General features: G+C 39.9%; 1 protein-coding gene across 1 annotated transcript in view; it reads right to left on the bottom strand.

Moving 5' to 3' along the window:
- The window catches only part of LOC117322792, a 71576-nt gene that overhangs the window by 38517 nt on the left and 13947 nt on the right, over positions 1-19112 (bottom strand). Inside the window, exon 2 of the mRNA XM_033877736.1 lies at positions 15266-18727. Coding sequence (XP_033733627.1) covers positions 15266-18727 — 3462 coding nt within the window. The remainder of the gene's footprint in view (positions 1-15265; positions 18728-19112) is intronic.

Here is a 19112-nt window from a genome sequence, read left to right as displayed (position 1 = left end):
TAGGTGGCAGGGTTATATAATATATCTGTTGGACCCACACATCCCCTGTTGTAAGTGACAGGGTTATATAATATATCTGTTGGACCCAAACATCCCCAGGTGTAGGACACAGAACCAAAGGTTATATAATATATCTGTTGGACCCAAACGTCCACTGTTGTAGGTGACAGGGTTATATAATATATCTGATGGACCCAAACGTCCACTGTTGTAGGTGACAGGGTTATATAATATATCTGTTGGACACAAACATCCCTTGTTGTAGGTGACAGGGTTATATAATATATCTGTTGGACCCAAACGTCCCCTGTTGTAGGTGACAGAACCAAAGGTTATATAATATATCTGTTGGACCCAAACGTCCCCTGTTGTAGGTGACAGGGTTATATAATATATCTGATGGACCCAAACATCCCCTGTTGTAAGTGACAGAACCAAAGGTTATATAATATATCTGATGGACCCAAACGTCTCCTGTTGTAGGTGACAGGGTTATATAATATATCTGTTGGACCCAAACGTCCCCTGTTGTAAGTGACAGAGCCAAAGGTTATATAATATATCTGTTGGACCCAAACATCCCCTGTTGTAGGTGACAGGGTTATATAATATATCTGATGGACCCAAACATCCCCTGTTGTAAGTGACAGAGCCAAAGGTTATATAATATATCTGTTGGACCCAAACATCCCCTGTTGTAAGTGACAGAGCCAAAGGTTATATAATATATCTGTTGGACCCAAACGTCCCCTGTTGTAAGTGACAGAGCCAAAGGTTATATAATATATCTGTTGGACCCAAACATCCCCTGTTGTAGGTGACAGGGTTATATAATATATCTGATGGACCCAAACGTCCACTGTTGTAGGTGACAGGGTTATATAATATATCTGATGGACCCAAACGTCCCCTGTTGTAAGTGACAGAACCAAAGGTTATATAATATATCTGTTGGACCCAAACATCCCCTGTTGTAGGTGACAGGGTTATATAATATATCTGTTGGACCCAAACGTCCACTGTTGTAGGACACAGAACCAAAGGTTATATAATATATCTGTTGGACCCAAACGTCCCCTGTTGTAGGACACAGAACCAAAGGTTATATAATATATCTGTTGGACCCAAACGTCCACTGTTGTAGGACACAGAACCAAAGGTTATATAATATATCTGTTGGACCCAAACGTCCCCTGTTGTAGGACACAGAACCAAAGGTTATATAATATATCTGTTGGACCCAAACATCCCCTGTTGTAGGACACAGAACCAAAGGTTATATAATATATCTGTTGGACCCAAACGTCCACTGTTGTAGGACACAGAACCAAAGGTTATATAATATATCTGTTGGACCCAAACGTCTCCTGTTGTAGGTGACAGGGTTATATAATATATCTGTTGGACCCAAACATCCACTGTTGTAGGTGACAGGGTTATATAATATATCTGTTGGACCCAAACATCCCCTGTTGTAGGTGACAGGGTTATATAATATATCTGTTGGACCCAAACATCCCCTGTTGTAGGTGGCAGGGTTATATAATATATCTGTTGGACCCAAACATCCACTGTTGTAGGTGGCAGGGTTATATAATAGATCTGTTGGACCCAAACATCCCCTGTTGTAGGTGGCAGGGTTATATAATATATCTGTTGGACCCAAACGTCCACTGTTGTAAGTGGCAGGGTTATATAATATATCTGTTGGACCCAAACATCCCCTGTTGTAGGTGGCAGGGTTATATAATATATCTGTTGGACCAAACGTCCCCTGTTGTAGGTGACAGGGTTATATAATATATCTGTTGGACCAAACGTCTCCTGTTGTAGGTGACAGAACCAAAGGTTATATAATATATCTGTTGGACCCAAACGTCTCCTGTTGTAGGTGGCAGGGTTATATAATATATCTGTTGGACCCAAACGTCCACTGTTGTAGGTGGCAGAACCAAAGGTTATATATTATATCTGATGGACCCAAACGTCTCCTGTTGTAAGTGACATAACCAAAGGTTATATAATATATCTGATGGACCCAAACATCCCCTGTTGTAGGTGACAGGGTTATATAATATATCTGTTGGACCCAAACATCCCCTGTTGTAGGTGACAGGGTTATATAATATATCTGTTGGACCCAAACGTCCCCTGTTGTAGGTGACAGGGTTATATAATATATCTGTTGGACCCAAACGTCTCCTGTTGTAGGTGACAGGGTTATATAATATATCTGTTGGACCCAAACGTCCACTGTTGTAGGACACAGAACCAAAGGTTATATAATATATCTGATGGACCCAAACGTCCCCTGTTGTAGGTGACAGGGTTATATAATATATCTGTTGGACCCAAACATCCCCTGTTGTAGGTGACAGGGTTATATAATATATCTGTTGGACCCAAACGTCCCCTGTTGTAGGTGACAGGGTTATATAATATATCTGATGGACCCAAACGTCCCCTGTTGTAGGGGGCAGGGTTATATAATATATCTGTTGGACCCAAACGTCCCCTGTTGTAGGTGGCAGAACCAATGGTTATATAATATATCTGATGGACCCAAACATCCCCTGTTGTAGGTGACAGGGTTATATAATATATCTGATGGACCCAAACGTCCCCTGTTGTAGGTGGCAGGGTTATATAATATATCTGTTGGACCCAAACATCCCCTGTTGTAGGTGACAGGGTTATATAATATATCTGTTGGACCCAAACGTCCCCTGTTGTAGGTGACAGGGTTATATAATATATCTGATGGACCCAAACATCCCCTGTTGTAGGACACAGAACCAAAGGTTATATAATATATCTGATGGACCCAAACATCCCCTGTTGTAAGTGACAGGGTTATATAATATATCTGTTGGACCCAAACGTCCCCTGTTGTAGGTGACAGGGTTATATAATATATCTGTTGGACCCAAACATCCCCTGTTGTAGGACACAGAACCAAAGGTTATATAATATATCTGATGGACCCAAACGTCCCCTGTTGTAAGTGACAGGGTTATATAATATATCTGTTGGACCCAAACGTCCCCTGTTGTAGGTGACAGGGTTATATAATATATCTGATGGACCCAAACGTCCCCTGTTGTAGGTGACAGGGTTATATAATATATCTGTTGGACCCAAACGTCCCCTGTTGTAGGTGACAGGGTTATATAATATATCTGTTGGACCCAAACGTCCCCTGTTGTAAGTGACAGGGTTATATAATATATCTGATGGACCCAAACGTCCCCTGTTGTAGGTGACAGGGTTATATAATATATCTGTTGGACCCAAACGTCCCCTGTTGTAAGTGACAGGGTTATATAATATATCTGATGGACCCAAACGTCCCCTGTTGTAGGTGACAGGGTTATATAATATATCTGATGGACCCAAACGTCCCCTGTTGTAAGTGACAGAACCAAAGGTTATATAATATATCTGTTGGACCCAAACGTCCCCTGTTGTAGGTGGCAGGGTTATATAATATATCTGATGGACCCAAACATCCCCTGTTGTAGGTGACAGGGTTATATAATATATCTGATGGACCCAAACGTCCCCTGTTGTAGGTGACAGGGTTATATAATATATCTGTTGGACCCAAACATCCCCTGTTGTAGGTGACAGGGTTATATAATATATCTGTTGGACCCAAACGTCCCCTGTTGTAGGTGACAGGGTTATATAATATATCTGTTGGACCCAAACGTCCCCTGTTGTAGGTGACAGGGTTATATAATATATCTGTTGGACCCAAACGTCCCCTGTTGTAGGTGACAGGGTTATATAATATATCTGTTGGACCCAAACGTCCCCTGTTGTAGGTGACAGGGTTATATAATATATCTGTTGGACCAAACGTCCCCTGTTGTAGGTGACAGGGTTATATAATATATCTGTTGGACCAAACGTCCCCTGTTGTAGGTGACAGGGTTATATAATATATCTGTTGGACCCAAACGTCCACTGTTGTAGGTGACAGGGTTATATAATATATACTGATGGACCCAAACATCCCCTGTTGTAGGTGACAGGGTTATATAATATATCTGTTGGACCCAAACGTCCCCTGTTGTAGGTGACAGGGTTATATAATATATCTGTTGGACCCAAACGTCCACTGTTGTAGGTGACAGGGTTATATAATATATCTGATGGACCCAAACGTCCACTGTTGTAGGTGACAGGGTTATATAATATATCTGATGGACCCAAACGTCCCCTGTTGTAGGTGACAGGGTTATATAATATATCTGATGGACCCAAACGTCCACTGTTGTAGGTGACAGGGTTATATAATATATCTGTTGGACACAAACGTCCACTGTTGTAGGTGACAGGGTTATATAATATATCTGATGGACCCAAACGTCCACTGTTGTAGGTGACAGGGTTATATAATATATCTGTTGGACCCAAACGTCCCCTGTTGTAAGTGACAGGGTTATATAATATATCTGATGGACCCAAACGTCCCCTGTTGTAGGGGGCAGGGTTATATAATATATCTGATGGACCCAAACGTCCCCTGTTGTAGGTGACAGGGTTATATAATATATCTGATGGACCCAAACGTCCCCTGTTGTAGGTGACAGGGTTATATAATATATCTGATGGACGCACACGTCCCCTGTTGTAGGTGGCAGGGTTATATAATATATCTGATGGACGCACACGTCCCCTGTTGTAGGTGACAGGGTTATATAATATATCTGATGGACCCAAACGTCCCCTGTTGTAGGTGACAGGGTTATATAATATATCTGTTGGACCCAAACGTCCCCTGTTGTAGGTGACAGGGTTATATAATATATCTGTTGGACCCAAACGTCCCCTGTTGTAGGTGACAGGGTTATATAATATATCTGTTGGACCCAAACGTCCCCTGTTGTAGGTGACAGGGTTATATAATATATCTGTTGGACCCAAACGTCCCCTGTTGTAGGTGACAGGGTTATATAATATATCTGTTGGACCCAAACGTCCCCTGTTGTAGGTGACAGGGTTATATAATATATCTGTTGGACCCAAACGTCCACTGTTGTAGGTGACAGGGTTATATAATATATCTGTTGGACCCAAACGTCCCCTGTTGTAGGTGGCAGGGTTATATAATATATCTGTTGGACCCAAACGTCCCCTGTTGTAGGTGACAGGGTTATATAATATATCTGTTGGACCCAAACATCCACTGTTGTAGGTGACAGGGTTATATAATATATCTGTTGGACCCAAACATCCCCTGTTGTAGGTGACAGGGTTATATAATATATCTGTTGGACCCAAACGTCCCCTGTTGTAAGTGACAGGGTTATATAATATATCTGATGGACCCAAACGTCCCCTGTTGTAGGTGACAGGGTTATATAATATATCTGTTGGACCCAAACGTCCCCTGTTGTAGGTGACAGGGTTATATAATATATCTGTTGGACCCAAACATCCACTGTTGTAGGTGACAGGGTTATATAATATATCTGTTGGACCCAAACGTCCCCTGTTGTAGGTGACAGGGTTATATAATATATCTGTTGGACCCAAACGTCCCCTGTTGTAAGTGACAGGGTTATATAATATATCTGATGGACCCAAACGTCCCCTGTTGTAGGTGACAGGGTTATATAATATATCTGATGGACCCAAACGTCCCCTGTTGTAAGTGACAGGGTTATATAATATATCTGATGGACCCAAACGTCCCCTGTTGTAGGTGACAGGGTTATATAATATATCTGTTGGACCCAAACGTCCCCTGTTGTAGGTGACAGGGTTATATAATATATCTGTTGGACCCAAACATCCACTGTTGTAGGTGACAGGGTTATATAATATATCTGTTGGACCCAAACGTCCCCTGTTGTAGGTGACAGGGTTATATAATATATCTGTTGGACCCAAACGTCCCCTGTTGTAGGTGACAGGGTTATATAATATATCTGATGGACCCAAACGTCCCCTGTTGTAGGTGACAGGGTTATATAATATATCTGATGGACACAAACGTCCCCTGTTGTAGGTGACAGGGTTATATAATATATCTGTTGGACCCAAACGTCCCCTGTTGTAGGTGGCAGGGTTATATAATATATCTGTTGGACCCAAACGTCCCCTGTTGTAGGTGACAGGGTTATATAATATATCTGTTGGACCCAAACGTCCACTGTTGTAGGTGACAGGGTTATATAATATATCTGTTGGACCCAAACGTCCCCTGTTGTAGGTGACAGGGTTATATAATATATCTGTTGGACCCAAACGTCCCCTGTTGTAAGTGACAGGGTTATATAATATATCTGATGGACCCAAACGTCCCCTGTTGTAGGTGACAGGGTTATATAATATATCTGATGGACACAAACGTCCCCTGTTGTAGGTGACAGGGTTATATAATATATCTGTTGGACCCAAACGTCCCCTGTTGTAGGTGGCAGGGTTATATAATATATCTGTTGGACCCAAACGTCCCCTGTTGTAGGTGACAGGGTTATATAATATATCTGTTGGACCCAAACGTCCACTGTTGTAGGTGACAGGGTTATATAATATATCTGTTGGACCCAAACGTCCCCTGTTGTAGGTGACAGGGTTATATAATATATCTGTTGGACCCAAACGTCCCCTGTTGTAAGTGACAGGGTTATATAATATATCTGATGGACCCAAACGGCCCCTGTTGTAGGTGACAGGGTTATATAATATATCTGTTGGACCCAAACGTCCCCTGTTGTAGGTGACAGGGTTATATAATATATCTGTTGGACCCAAACATCCACTGTTGTAGGTGACAGGGTTATATAATATATCTGATGGACCCAAACGTCCCCTGTTGTAGGTGGCAGGGTTATATAATATATCTGATGGACCCAAACGTCCCCTGTTGTAGGTGACAGGGTTATATAATATATCTGTTGGACCCAAACGTCCCCTGTTGTAGGTGGCAGGGTTATATAATATATCTGTTGGACCCAAACGTCCCCTGTTGTAGGTGACAGGGTTATGTAATATATCTGATGGACCCAAACGTCCCCTGTTGTAGGTGACAGGGTTATATAATATATCTGATGGACCCAAACGTCCCCTGTTGTAGGTGGCAGGGTTATATAATATATCTGTTGGACCCAAACGTCCCCTGTTGTAGGTGGCAGGGTTATATAATATATCTGTTGGACCCAAACGTCCCCTGTTGTAGGTGACAGAACCAAAGGTTATATAATATATCTGATGGACCCAAACGTCCCCTGTTGTAGGTGACAGGGTTTTATAATATATCTGTTGGACCCAAACGTCCCCTGTTGTAGGTGGCAGGGTTATATAATATATCTGTTGGACCCAAACGTCCCCTGTTGTAGGTGGCAGGGTTATATAATATATCTGATGGACCCAAACGTCCCCTGTTGTAGGTGACAGGGTTATATAATATATCTGTTGGACCCAAACGTCCCCTGTTGTAGGTGGCAGGGTTATATAATATATCTGTTGGACCCAAACGTCCCCTGTTGTAGGTGACAAGGTTATATAATATATCTGATGGACCCAAACGTCCACTGTTGTAGGTGACAGGGTTATATAATATATCTGTTGGACCCAAACGTCCCCTGTTGTAGGTGACAGGGTTATATAATATATCTGATGGACCCAAACGTCCCCTGTTGTAGGTGACAGGGTTATATAATATATCTGATGGACCCAAACGTCCCCTGTTGTAGGTGACAGGGTTATATAATATATCTGATGGACCCAAACGTCCCCTGTTGTAGGTGGCAGGGTTATATAATATATCTGATGGACCCAAACGTCCCCTGTTGTAGAACCAGAGACAGTTCCTGTTGACCAAACCCAGCGATGGGATCCATAGTGACATGAGTAAGTTGTCAGGATCTTATATTTGGTAATATGCGACAACCTGATGGAAAAAATATAGCCTTCTGTGGAAGTGACAAGTTCCTGCTGACACTAAGAAAACAATGAGACACCTCAGGAAACCCCAAATCCTCTGTTGCACCTTATGGCCACATCAGTAGAATGTTACATACAGAGAAAGGATAAGATTATCTGATGTACCTGAGGGTTTGTCAACACCTGAGGGATCACATCTGTCTGTCACCACCACTGCCCTAGTTAGCGTTAAACACCTTGCTGTTAAAAGGTTGGTTGACGTCACGTACAAGGTAAATATATCCTGCATGTTTTTTCTCTTTTAAAAATAAAAGAAAGTGAATCACAGAATTTTTATTTGAACAGATTTTGAATTCCTGCAAGCCAGAGGAGTTATACACATATAAAGCAAATTGAGTCATATATCAACTGTAGACTTTGGTGGACTTGGAAGATCTAATATTTACCCAGCAAACCGCAAACTTGTGACCTCTTCACCTGGCAGCCTCAAATCTGTCTCACAGTGCTATTTACACATACTCCTACAACTGCCTTACCTGGACAGATATCTAGCTCAGGTGTGGGGATCCAGCCAGCTTACACCTATTCAGGTGTTCTGTTTCATTACGACTAATGTATCAGATACCTACCTATTGAACTGTATCAGATACCTACCTATTGAACATGAGGATACTCCTAATACTCCATTAAACCATTAAAATACTTCATTAATCCCCCTTTCCTGTTTAAAGTCAAAATGTATATACCTGGTACAGCTGATTATTTATCATAATTATGCACCGATGATTCAAGTCACATATTTGATTACATAATATGAAATGCAAACTGATCTTTATATATGTGTATTTGTCTTCACACGAGAAGCTGTCTATCCAAATTTTGTTCTTATTATTAGTATTATCTCTATTTTCGTAAATTTTTTATTCCATCATGGTTCAGAGGTTATAAGGTACCCATGCCACGTCCTGTTATTTTTATTATAAGACGCTGGAACTGTACACCTGGGTAATATTTGTATATGGTTTGCCTTTAATTAGCCTGTCAGGGCACGGAGTCATGAAGTAAGAACATTTAGTTATTACATACTGTAATTCACTTCTATTAGAGTGTTGTCGTTTTCTACTTTCCAATCTAAGCATGCATTTCACCAATGGATCAAATGGTGTACATGTGGTTGTGCTATTTTTAGATTATTACTGGTCCAAATAGTTCTCAAATACATAATCGCTGTTTTAGTTAATATAATGATTTAATCAGTGACATAAAACAAATTACATTTTACTACAACTATCATGTATGTAATCAGCTGATATTTGTGGAGTAGTGTTGAATTAGGTTTAAAGCATTTTATTACAGAAATAATTCAGTAAAAGGCTATACATTAGATTTGTTTATGTTTTGTAGCTTTTCACCTCATCCATCCATCTTCAAATCTTATATGTACACCATGGTGTCAGTCCCTGGCCATTTTTACCAAAATAAACTTTGAATTAGTCAGTGTTTTCGGATTGTGTTTTCGGATTGTGGTTAACTGCTATTAAATAGTATTCTTACATAGAAATAGTGGGCCGTAATAAATAATTTAGTTGAGTGGTTCGACACTCACTACCCATGTCAATTTATGTTTCTCAGGAAGCCAATATTAAACAGGCTGGTCTGAACTGTCATGGTTGTGTCCATATAGGAAAGATGATTTACCCTAATTGTTCTGTATGGCATGGGACGAGTCTCCTGTATGTTATTCAGTGAGGTAGTCACCAACTACTACAAGGAGATCCCGCTTCAGAATGACCCTTGCTGTTCATGGGCAATAAACCCAGTAGACAAACATAATTAGGAATATTGAATACCACTGCTCTGGCAGCCTTTATCAAACACAATCTAAAAATATTCCCTGAAGAAGTTTGAGAACCAATTGTATACAGTGTATTTTTAGTGCTAATTCATGTATGGTGAAAGGCTATACAAGTGCATAATTTCCCCTGCTCATTTTAGTAAGGAAATGGTTAATCAGCATTCTAATTTGTGTGATAACATTATACCCATCAAAACAAAAAAATTGGCCTATTTATAAACATCCGGTCTACCCATCAAAACAAAAATATTGGCCTATTTATAAACATCCGGTCTACCCATCAAAACAAAAATATTGGCCTATTTATAAAAATCCGGTCTACCCTTCAAAACAAAAATATTGGCCTATTTATAAACATCCAGCAACTAAGATTGCCAGCAGGTAAAATGAAATTATTAATTGAGAAGGAATATTGAACTCATCCAACAACGGTGTCATATTTTATTACAGTGAATATATCCATGCTATCTAAGTGCAGCTACTAACCATAACATCAGCTTCATCCTCGAAATGCCACTGCAAAAAATTTTGTTTTCCATAACATTATGAAACATTTATTGTTGTCAAAAGTACCATGGAACAGAACACTGTATGTTTGCCTAAAGCTGAAGTGATGTACATTCTTGCATGAAAATGCCAAGACATGAAAAAAAAAAATTGCATGGAAAATTGTTAAATCAAAATACTGCTTAAGAAAGTGAAACTGCCCGTCATGATTATACAGCCTTCCAATTGTGGAAGAGATAAGTAGAAAACATTACAACTGGAGCCAATCAGTCTTTACAACTGCTTTAAATATAACATGTATATATAACTGAATCAAGCTGTATGTAGTTTCTATAGGAGATGGGTCATTGGATGAGGTGGCTATGAGTTAACTGATTGGCTGTGTGAGGTGGCTATGAGTTAACTGATTGGCTGTGTGAGGTGGCTATGAGTTAACTGATTGGCTGCGTGAGGTTGCTATGAGTTAACTGATTGGCTGTGTGAGGTGGCTATGAGTGAATTGATTGGCTGTGTGAGGTGGCTATGAGACTGCATGAGGTTGCTATGAATTAACTGATTAAGTGATTGACTGTGTGAGGTGGCTATGAGTTAACCGATTGGCTGTGTGAGGTGGCTATGCATGAGTTAACTGATTGGCTGCATGAGGTTGCATGAGGTGAGAGGTTGCTATGAGGTAACTGATTGGCTGTGAGAGGTGGCTATGAGTTAACTGATTGGCTGTGTGAGGTAGCTATGAGAAAACTGATTGGCTGCGTGAGGTAGCTATGAGTTAACTGATTGGCTGTGTGAGGTGGCTATGAGTTAAATGATTGGCTGTGTGAGGTGGCTGTGAGTTAACTGATTGGCTGCGTGAAATTGCTATGAATTAACTGATGAAGTGATTGGCTGTGTGTGGTTAGGAGTGAACTGACAAACTTATGAGGTGGCTACGAGTTAACTTACTTGCTGTGTGAGGTAGCTATGAGTTAACCAATTGACTGTTGGCTATAAAGACCCTGATTGACAGTATGAGCTTGCTGTATGCCCTTGATACAAGAGGTTTTTACATATAAAATTCTAGGAGATGAGGTGGCTGTTGGTTGATTTATTTGTTTCTCGTCTCCTCTGTCGGGGACAAAGTTTATGTTCAGGCTCCAAGCCAAAGGTGGCTGTACCAGTTGGCAGTATAAAGTAAGCTGTATATAAGCAGTTGTGATCGGTAGGTACAAGGGTCATATAGACATCACCCTACAGGTGAGTTAAACATTTCAGGTGATAACAGCCCAGCTGCCTTTGTTTTAATGTAAACATCCTAATCAAGCCTTCACAAGCCTCAAGGGTATATAAATGATCTGCCTCCCTATCAAGTTGTAAATTTATGAATAACAAGTTTTCACAGATAAATTGACTGTTTGTCAACTGGTCCTCTCCCCTTATAAACATTGTAGTACAACTGGTCCTCTTCCCTTATAACATTGTAGTACAACTGGTCCTCTCACTTATAACATTGTAGTACAACTGGTCCTCTCCCCTTATAACATTGTAGTACAACTGGTCCTCTCCCCTTATAACATTGTAGTACAACTGGTCCTCTCCCCTTATAACATTTTAGTACAACTGGTCCTCTCCCCTTATAACATTTTAGTACAACTGGTCCTCTCCCCTTATAACATTGTAGTACAACTGGTCCTCTCCCCTTATAAACATTGTAGTACAACTAGTCCTATCCCCTTATAACATTGTAGTACAACTGGTCCTCTCCCCTTATAACATTGTAGTACAACTGGTCCTCTCCCCTTATAAACATTGTAGTACAACTGGTCCTCTCCCCTTATAACATTGTAGTACAACTGGTCCCCTTATAAACATTGTAGTACAACTGGTCCCCTTATAAACATTGTAGTACAACTGGTCCCCTTATAAACATTGTAGTACAACTGGTCCCCTTATAAACATTGTAGTACAACTGGTCCCCTTATAACATTGTAGTACAACTGGTCCTCTCCCCTTATAACATTGTAGTACAACTGGTCCTCTCCCCTTATAAACATTGTAGTACAACTGGTCCTCTCCCCTTATAAACATTGTAGTACAACTGGTCCTCTCCCCTTATAACATTGTAGTACAACTTGTCCCCTTATAACATTGTAGTACAACTGGTCCTCTCCCCTTATAAACATTGTAGTACAACTGGTCCTCTCCCCTTATAACATTGTAGTACAACTGGTCCTCTCCCCTTATAAACATTGTAGTAAAACTGGTCCTCTCCCCTTATAAATTGTAGTTATCAACTGGTCCTTCCCCTTATAACATTGTAGTACAACTTGTCCCCTTATAACATTGTAGTACAACTGGTCCTCTCCCCTTATAAACATTGTAGTACAACTGGTCCTCTCCCCTTATAACATTGTAGTACAACTGGTCCTCTCCCTTGAAAACAACTCCACAAACACAGATTGTTTAACAAAAGGGAAACAAAAGGCCCAGTAGTAGAGAGAGCTTGTCTTTATTTAAATTTTGTCAGTATAGTGTCACATGTATCTAATGAGAATGGTTTGTACACAAGACTAATATAACAGTTTGTACACAAGACTAATATAACAGTTTGTACACAAGACTAATATAACAGTTTGTACACAAGACTAATATAACAGTTTGTACACAAGTGTCTATTTTATATTGACAATTTTCACTGTGTTCAGGGAGTTGTGTTGTATCATTGTAAGGACAATTCCAGCTACATGACATCATGTGTAAACTGTTCTGGAATATTTAATGTATAGATAATGTTTATGTAATGAACACCTTTCAGATGAAAGGAGACCCAATGGCAACATTGGCCTATATCCAGACTTGAAAGACATGTTGGCATATTTGAAAAGTGGTTTAATATACTGATTTGCTGTCCTTAAAAGCTGAGCTAATGTACAAAGGGATACATTTTCTAGCCATGAAATCCTCTAGCAGACGAGAATTCTAAGAATCTAGTTACTACTGGCCACGTAGAACTTAACAGCTTTATAGTTTGGAGTTTAAAAACATCCACACACATTTACTAGAAAATTAAAATTGTTCAAGGTTCTTGAGGATATACATTTTTTTTACATGATTTGTTTGGTTTTTGCCTCAAATGAGCTCCACAAATAAAAATCCTTTGTCTCACTGATATTTTGACTACAAGAATGATATATGTAAAGGGAGATTTATGTATATGTCATGTAGAAAAGGAAGATCACTCATATTTTCATTAATCTATTCCAAGAAAACTGGTTATATTATCACACTATACTAAATACAATGATATATATATATTTATATAGGTGTAAATGTTCCTGTTAAATTGCTATATCTCCCTTCTTCACATTTGTACCATCATGACTGTGGTGTTTCTATGTCTGATGGTCACAAGTTTGACTGCAGGGTCTAGATATGAAGTGATCGAGGGATTTTGTTTTTGTGACTGTGGTGCTGTTTCAGTGTCTGAGGGTCACAAGTTTGACTACAGGGTCTAGATATGAAGTGAGGGATTTTGTCACAGTGACTATGGTGGTGTTTCAGTGTCTGAGGGTCACAAGTTTGACCTTTTATTCAGAGTTTGACCGCAGGGTCTAGATCGGAAGTGAGGGATTTTGTTATTGTTTTACTTTAAATGCAAGTCAAGTGTTTATAGCCGAGAATGGGGACATCTGATGTGTTTTGATAGTAATCTGGGTAAGTCTATGCTTCCTTAAGTTTTCTCAAAAACTTAGATAATCATACAAAATGCCTGTACCACACACATGTATAGCAAAATGGTGTTCCAAAGACGATAAACATTTTTAACCTCACAAAATACAGAAACAGGATCCTTAAAAATGACTTAAAAACTTGTTTACATTTACCTTCCATGAAAAGAATGTAATAATACTATATAGACTTATCCTGATAAACTTCCAGGTAATACTTCCCTTTAAACAAGAACTATGTGTATATGTGATGTCTGTCCTGCTTTGTTTATATATAAACATTTTACAAGGGTACTGAAGGATATACATTGTATTTGAAGAGACTAATGAAATTCATTGATTTTCCAGAAATTTGAGGTTTTTACCAAAACAATACAAAAATCAAAGGAATGCCTGTAAAGAGTATAATGGATTCAGCTATATACCTCCCACAGTACTCCTATAACCCAGGTTTGGTTGCTCTAGGTTTTATAGTCAGAAACAGCCTCATATGCAAGAGCTAAATGCAAAATGTATAAACCATCAACAATGTAAAGGTTTTGCGTTAAGCTATGTTTCAGACAAAGCTAGACCAACAAAACCTTAATCATAGAAATAGCATGGGTAGTAGAACCAACTACACTAAAGATATTTAATGGATTTCTGCATTTTTGGGGTAAAATCTCAATTTTCTGGACTTAGGAAAAAATTCAAGGCCCTGATGAAAACCAATCTATATCAAGTCTACTGTTATTGAATACAGGGATGCTGAAAAACTAAAAACACTTAACAAATATATTTGGAATCCAAAGTGAATACAATACAATGAGAGAGATGGCGCTTCAGATCAGTCTGTATACAAATTCAATCCCAAACTTTATTTTTCATTTCTGAAACACTGGACATAACGTTTATAATTATGTGTTTCCCCTCTAACTACCCCGGTAGGTAAAGCGATGTTTCCTCCTCTTTTCATCTCAGTAAGGGAAGGAATGTAATTACATAGATCACTGAGCTATCTGCATGTCAATAAAGCCATACGGGGAAACAAGTTTATGTGAATACACACACGTCACCGACATACACACTCGAGTTATTACTGTAGTATTTACCTGGTCTATAACAACCCTATACCTAGTGTAGTCCTGATTCTCCACCCTCACATTGTTGATATGCGATTTGTATTAATGAAGATAAACAAGCTTTAACTCAACCTTTAAAAATGTTTCAATATCTAACACTGTATAGATATTTAACGTCTACATGTAAATGCACAAAATGACATGTGTATACACACTTATATATAACTGCACATATTTACCCTCTTGTAAGACTTGTGTTTGACTGTAGTCATATCTTCATCCTTGTCGAGGAGACATTCGTCACACTCACATGGAGGGGGGTCCCCTTCCTCATACTGTCCGAACTCCTCATTCCCCACCAGGGGTGTAACAATATCACTAGTTTCGTTGTGCACATTTCCGTTGAAAGCTTCCGTGTCCTCCTCTGAACTGTGTTTAATGGTATGATGATCTTGGCGTACTACACTGATCCCATCTTTGTCTTCTGCTTTACTTATATGTTCTGCAAGTACACTGTCTGTTGTATTGGCTGTGCTAGCCTCCATGTTTACACCAGATTTGAGAGACGAAGCGTGTACTACCGTCCACCCCGGGTGTTTACCTACACTGGTACAAAGGGCCGTGGCCGTACTTATATCACTCCCACGACTTATAGCTTGTCTTCCTATCGGGTCAAGGCCACCAGTCTGCGTCAGCTTTTTACACCCCTGAATAGCTGTGTATTTATAGTGATTTCCAACAACGGATGGCTCCAAACTATCTGAATATGACTTCCTATTTTGTTTAAAACCTTTCCCTGACAGTCTGTCTGTGCCTGAACTAGGCCTCGTTGGTTTTGTATCCGTTATATCCTTCTTTGTGAATGTTACATGATTACACTTGGATAAGGCAGTACTGGGCTGAGGTGAAGATGACCTATGTGTATTAGTGGTAAAATGTATGCAGCCTGACCCCTTGACCTGTGTATCAATACACTGATGGCCGTTGGCCTTTACCTGCCTATTGTCCAGTCTGTTTACTTCATTATGTGTATCTAATGTAGCAGGAGATATTATATCAGTATTAGGTGAGGTCAAACGTCCAGCATGGACCCCAAAGACCACAGGTGAAAGCTTTGTTACAGCACAGTTCAATTTCCTTACCTGTTCACAAAGATTATTGTCATAATTAGGTGACACAGGTAACAATTTTCCTTTCGCTAGGTGTAGAACGGTATTACCTGTTGTAGCCTGCTCAGTCAGAGAAATGGGTATTTTGTCATTATAGGACTTATCCACATCTAATCTGCTCCTTTCTACCTGCTGTAAATCCGGTTTCCCTATATTAACTTCTACTTGTCGTGAGAGGCCTAAAGTTATCTCATTATCCGCTGAGCTGTCCACACCAGACCTTTCTTTAGACGATTTGTCCAGAGGTATTTTATCTATAACTTGTCCAGGTGTTGTTGCTGAAATTCCGTCATTAGGTAACCTAGCTTCAGATTTTGGTTGAGAGGTATTGACCGGAGCTAATACTGGACTTTGTGTGTCCTGCTTTCCAGGTATTTTACCTTTAGGTTTGGATGCAGATAAACTAACCGATGAAACATATCCCTGTCCTGAACATGTTATTCCATTACCATGTTGAATTGTGTTATCAGAACACTTTCCATGTATTGTACAATCCTGGTTCTTTAATGTTTTTGTGCCAGTAACCTCTCGGTATGGCACTGTTGTAATTACACCTGTGTCCTCGTCACCTTTCACAGGACAGGTAGATTCTGCTTCCTCTGGTGTGTCTTGTTTAGAAAGGTTTATCTCATTAAAAGTTGAAGGCAAGGAGCTGACCGATTTGTCAGGAATTGACGACAGGCTTTTGACCAGGTGTAAATATTTTTCACCTGTATAAGCATTACCTGTAGTGTCTACATTGTTATGCCTACCACACACGTCCAGGTGATTTTCAGGTGATGGGCTTAATTGCGTGATCGGTATGTCACATTCCTCAACAGATACGGTCTCATCTTTGTTGTTACAGACTGAATGTGTAACTTTTCTTTTCTTTAAATTTAGATTCACAGCCCACTTTGATGGAACAATGGAATGACGACCAATATTATCAGCATTGTTGCCTTCTGATGAAGCTGGCCTAGCTTGATTTTGTAGCCATGGCTTGCTCGACTTCTTAGCTAATAAACCACTTCTTCTGCCATTTGTAGAAGCAATCTGGTGAGATTTCAATAGTCCCTTATCTGGCTGGCAGGCTACATTAGTTCTCCATATCACAGGGTTTGATTTGTGACTAGCAATAACACTAGTACCACCACTTCTGTTGCTATGCCACGGTGCGTCACTTGATTTTAAACTTGTGTTTATGTCGCAGCTTTCCCCGCTCTGTAATGGAGGCTGGCTATACTTCAGAATACCCTTGGTATTTTTTTGTTCGAGACATCCATTACTTTTTAAATGTGCCTTTTCTCCAGTGTTCCATCTCTCGTCAGTACCACTGTACAGTCTGACAGTCGATGATTCCTCAGAGTTATGTACTACATGCCTACTAGTTGTTTTTTTGCAGTATAGAGGTAGTGATGTCACCAGTTTTTTATCTGTACTAGTGCAGGCCTGGCCTGGTCTAGTGGTCCCCTGGGCATCAGGAATGCCAGAATGTGTACTTTCCTCAAGGCTATCAGGCACACTTTTCATGATTGGGCCTGACCCAGCTGAGGGTGGGTGATGATCACTATGTTCATCACCTGACACAGGTTTGTAGCCTTCACTTGACAATGGCTTGTCACACACAGCAACTCTGGTTGTGGCAATCTCGTTCATCGCAGGTGACAACCCTTCACACCCACGCATGCAAGCATCCAATCCATCAGGACCTGTCAAATTTTCCTCCTTGTAGTCTTCAACAAGTGAAAACTGTACACTCTTTTTACAACGATTCACTTGTTTATGCATGCTTGACTTACTTAAAATGCTGTGAGGTCGTGGATGATGCTGCTGAGGCGTACATTTTTTATGAGATTGTTCACCGTTGCATGGAGTCTGTTTTTCAGGTATTGTTTTCTTGACATTTTCCTTATCATTTTGAACCATTGCCGGACCAGATAAAATGCTATCCACATCAATGTGTTTATGCTGTTTGTTGAGAATGTCCTCAATACCATCATTACAATCAATCAGACATGGTTTCGGTTTGAAGCTTAAAAGTCCATTTCTTCCGTTGATTGGCTTTAGATCAGAAATTCCTTTATTCATCTCAATAAACATTTGTTGCTGTTGTTTGAAATGTTCTCGAACAGCATCAGCATTGAACACTTTCTGTACAAGAGGTAATGATGGAACAGATTTCTCTCCGGTTATTCTGTGTTGCCAGCCTGGTTTGTGCCCTGTTTCAACTGCGATTACTTTATTTTGTTGAAGCTCTTGGTCTTCTGGTGGTGACTGTTGCTGACCACTGTCTGTAGTATCCGTGGTGACAGTATCCATGACAACATCTGGGGTCAGAGCCCAGATTGACCGTTTCAGATCATCTATGTCTTCCAGAACTTTGTGTACAAGCGAACTTTCCTTGCCAACTGTACTTGATATCACTTTATCTACAGTAGGAGCTTGCTTCACCACGGCAGCGTGACCAATAATACATATCTCACAGGGACATATCTCTTTGTCTTTACATGGTGAAATTTCTTTTTCACAAATATCCTTCACCGCTTTCCTCTGTCCAAGAATACAGCTCTCACATGGGCAGGTCTCTGGGTCTTTACATGTAGATTGCCGTTTAACTGAACAATTTGTCGTTCTTTGATTTCTGCCATGTCCTAAAATACATCTTTCACAAGAACAAATCTCTTTATCCGCGCAAAGTCCACCAGTTAATCCGTCTGTTATACCTTCACCGGTATTTGAACCTCGGTAGGTAGTAACAACTGACATTGTTTCTCACTTCTAATCTGCTTATTCCATTTAATAATCACAATAGGACTTGTCTTATCTTGTTGGTAATTAAAATCCTGATATAATACTCCCACATATATCTCACTATCTATCTCTTAATCTGTACACACGAGGGTCACCTGCTAGTTGTACCCTATCTCCATCAACC

The sequence above is a fragment of the Pecten maximus genome, chromosome 3 (assembly GCF_902652985.1).
Source record: "Pecten maximus chromosome 3, xPecMax1.1, whole genome shotgun sequence".
Lineage (NCBI taxonomy): Eukaryota > Metazoa > Mollusca > Bivalvia > Pectinida > Pectinidae > Pecten > Pecten maximus.
This window is presented reverse-complemented; position numbering and strand designations above follow the sequence as displayed.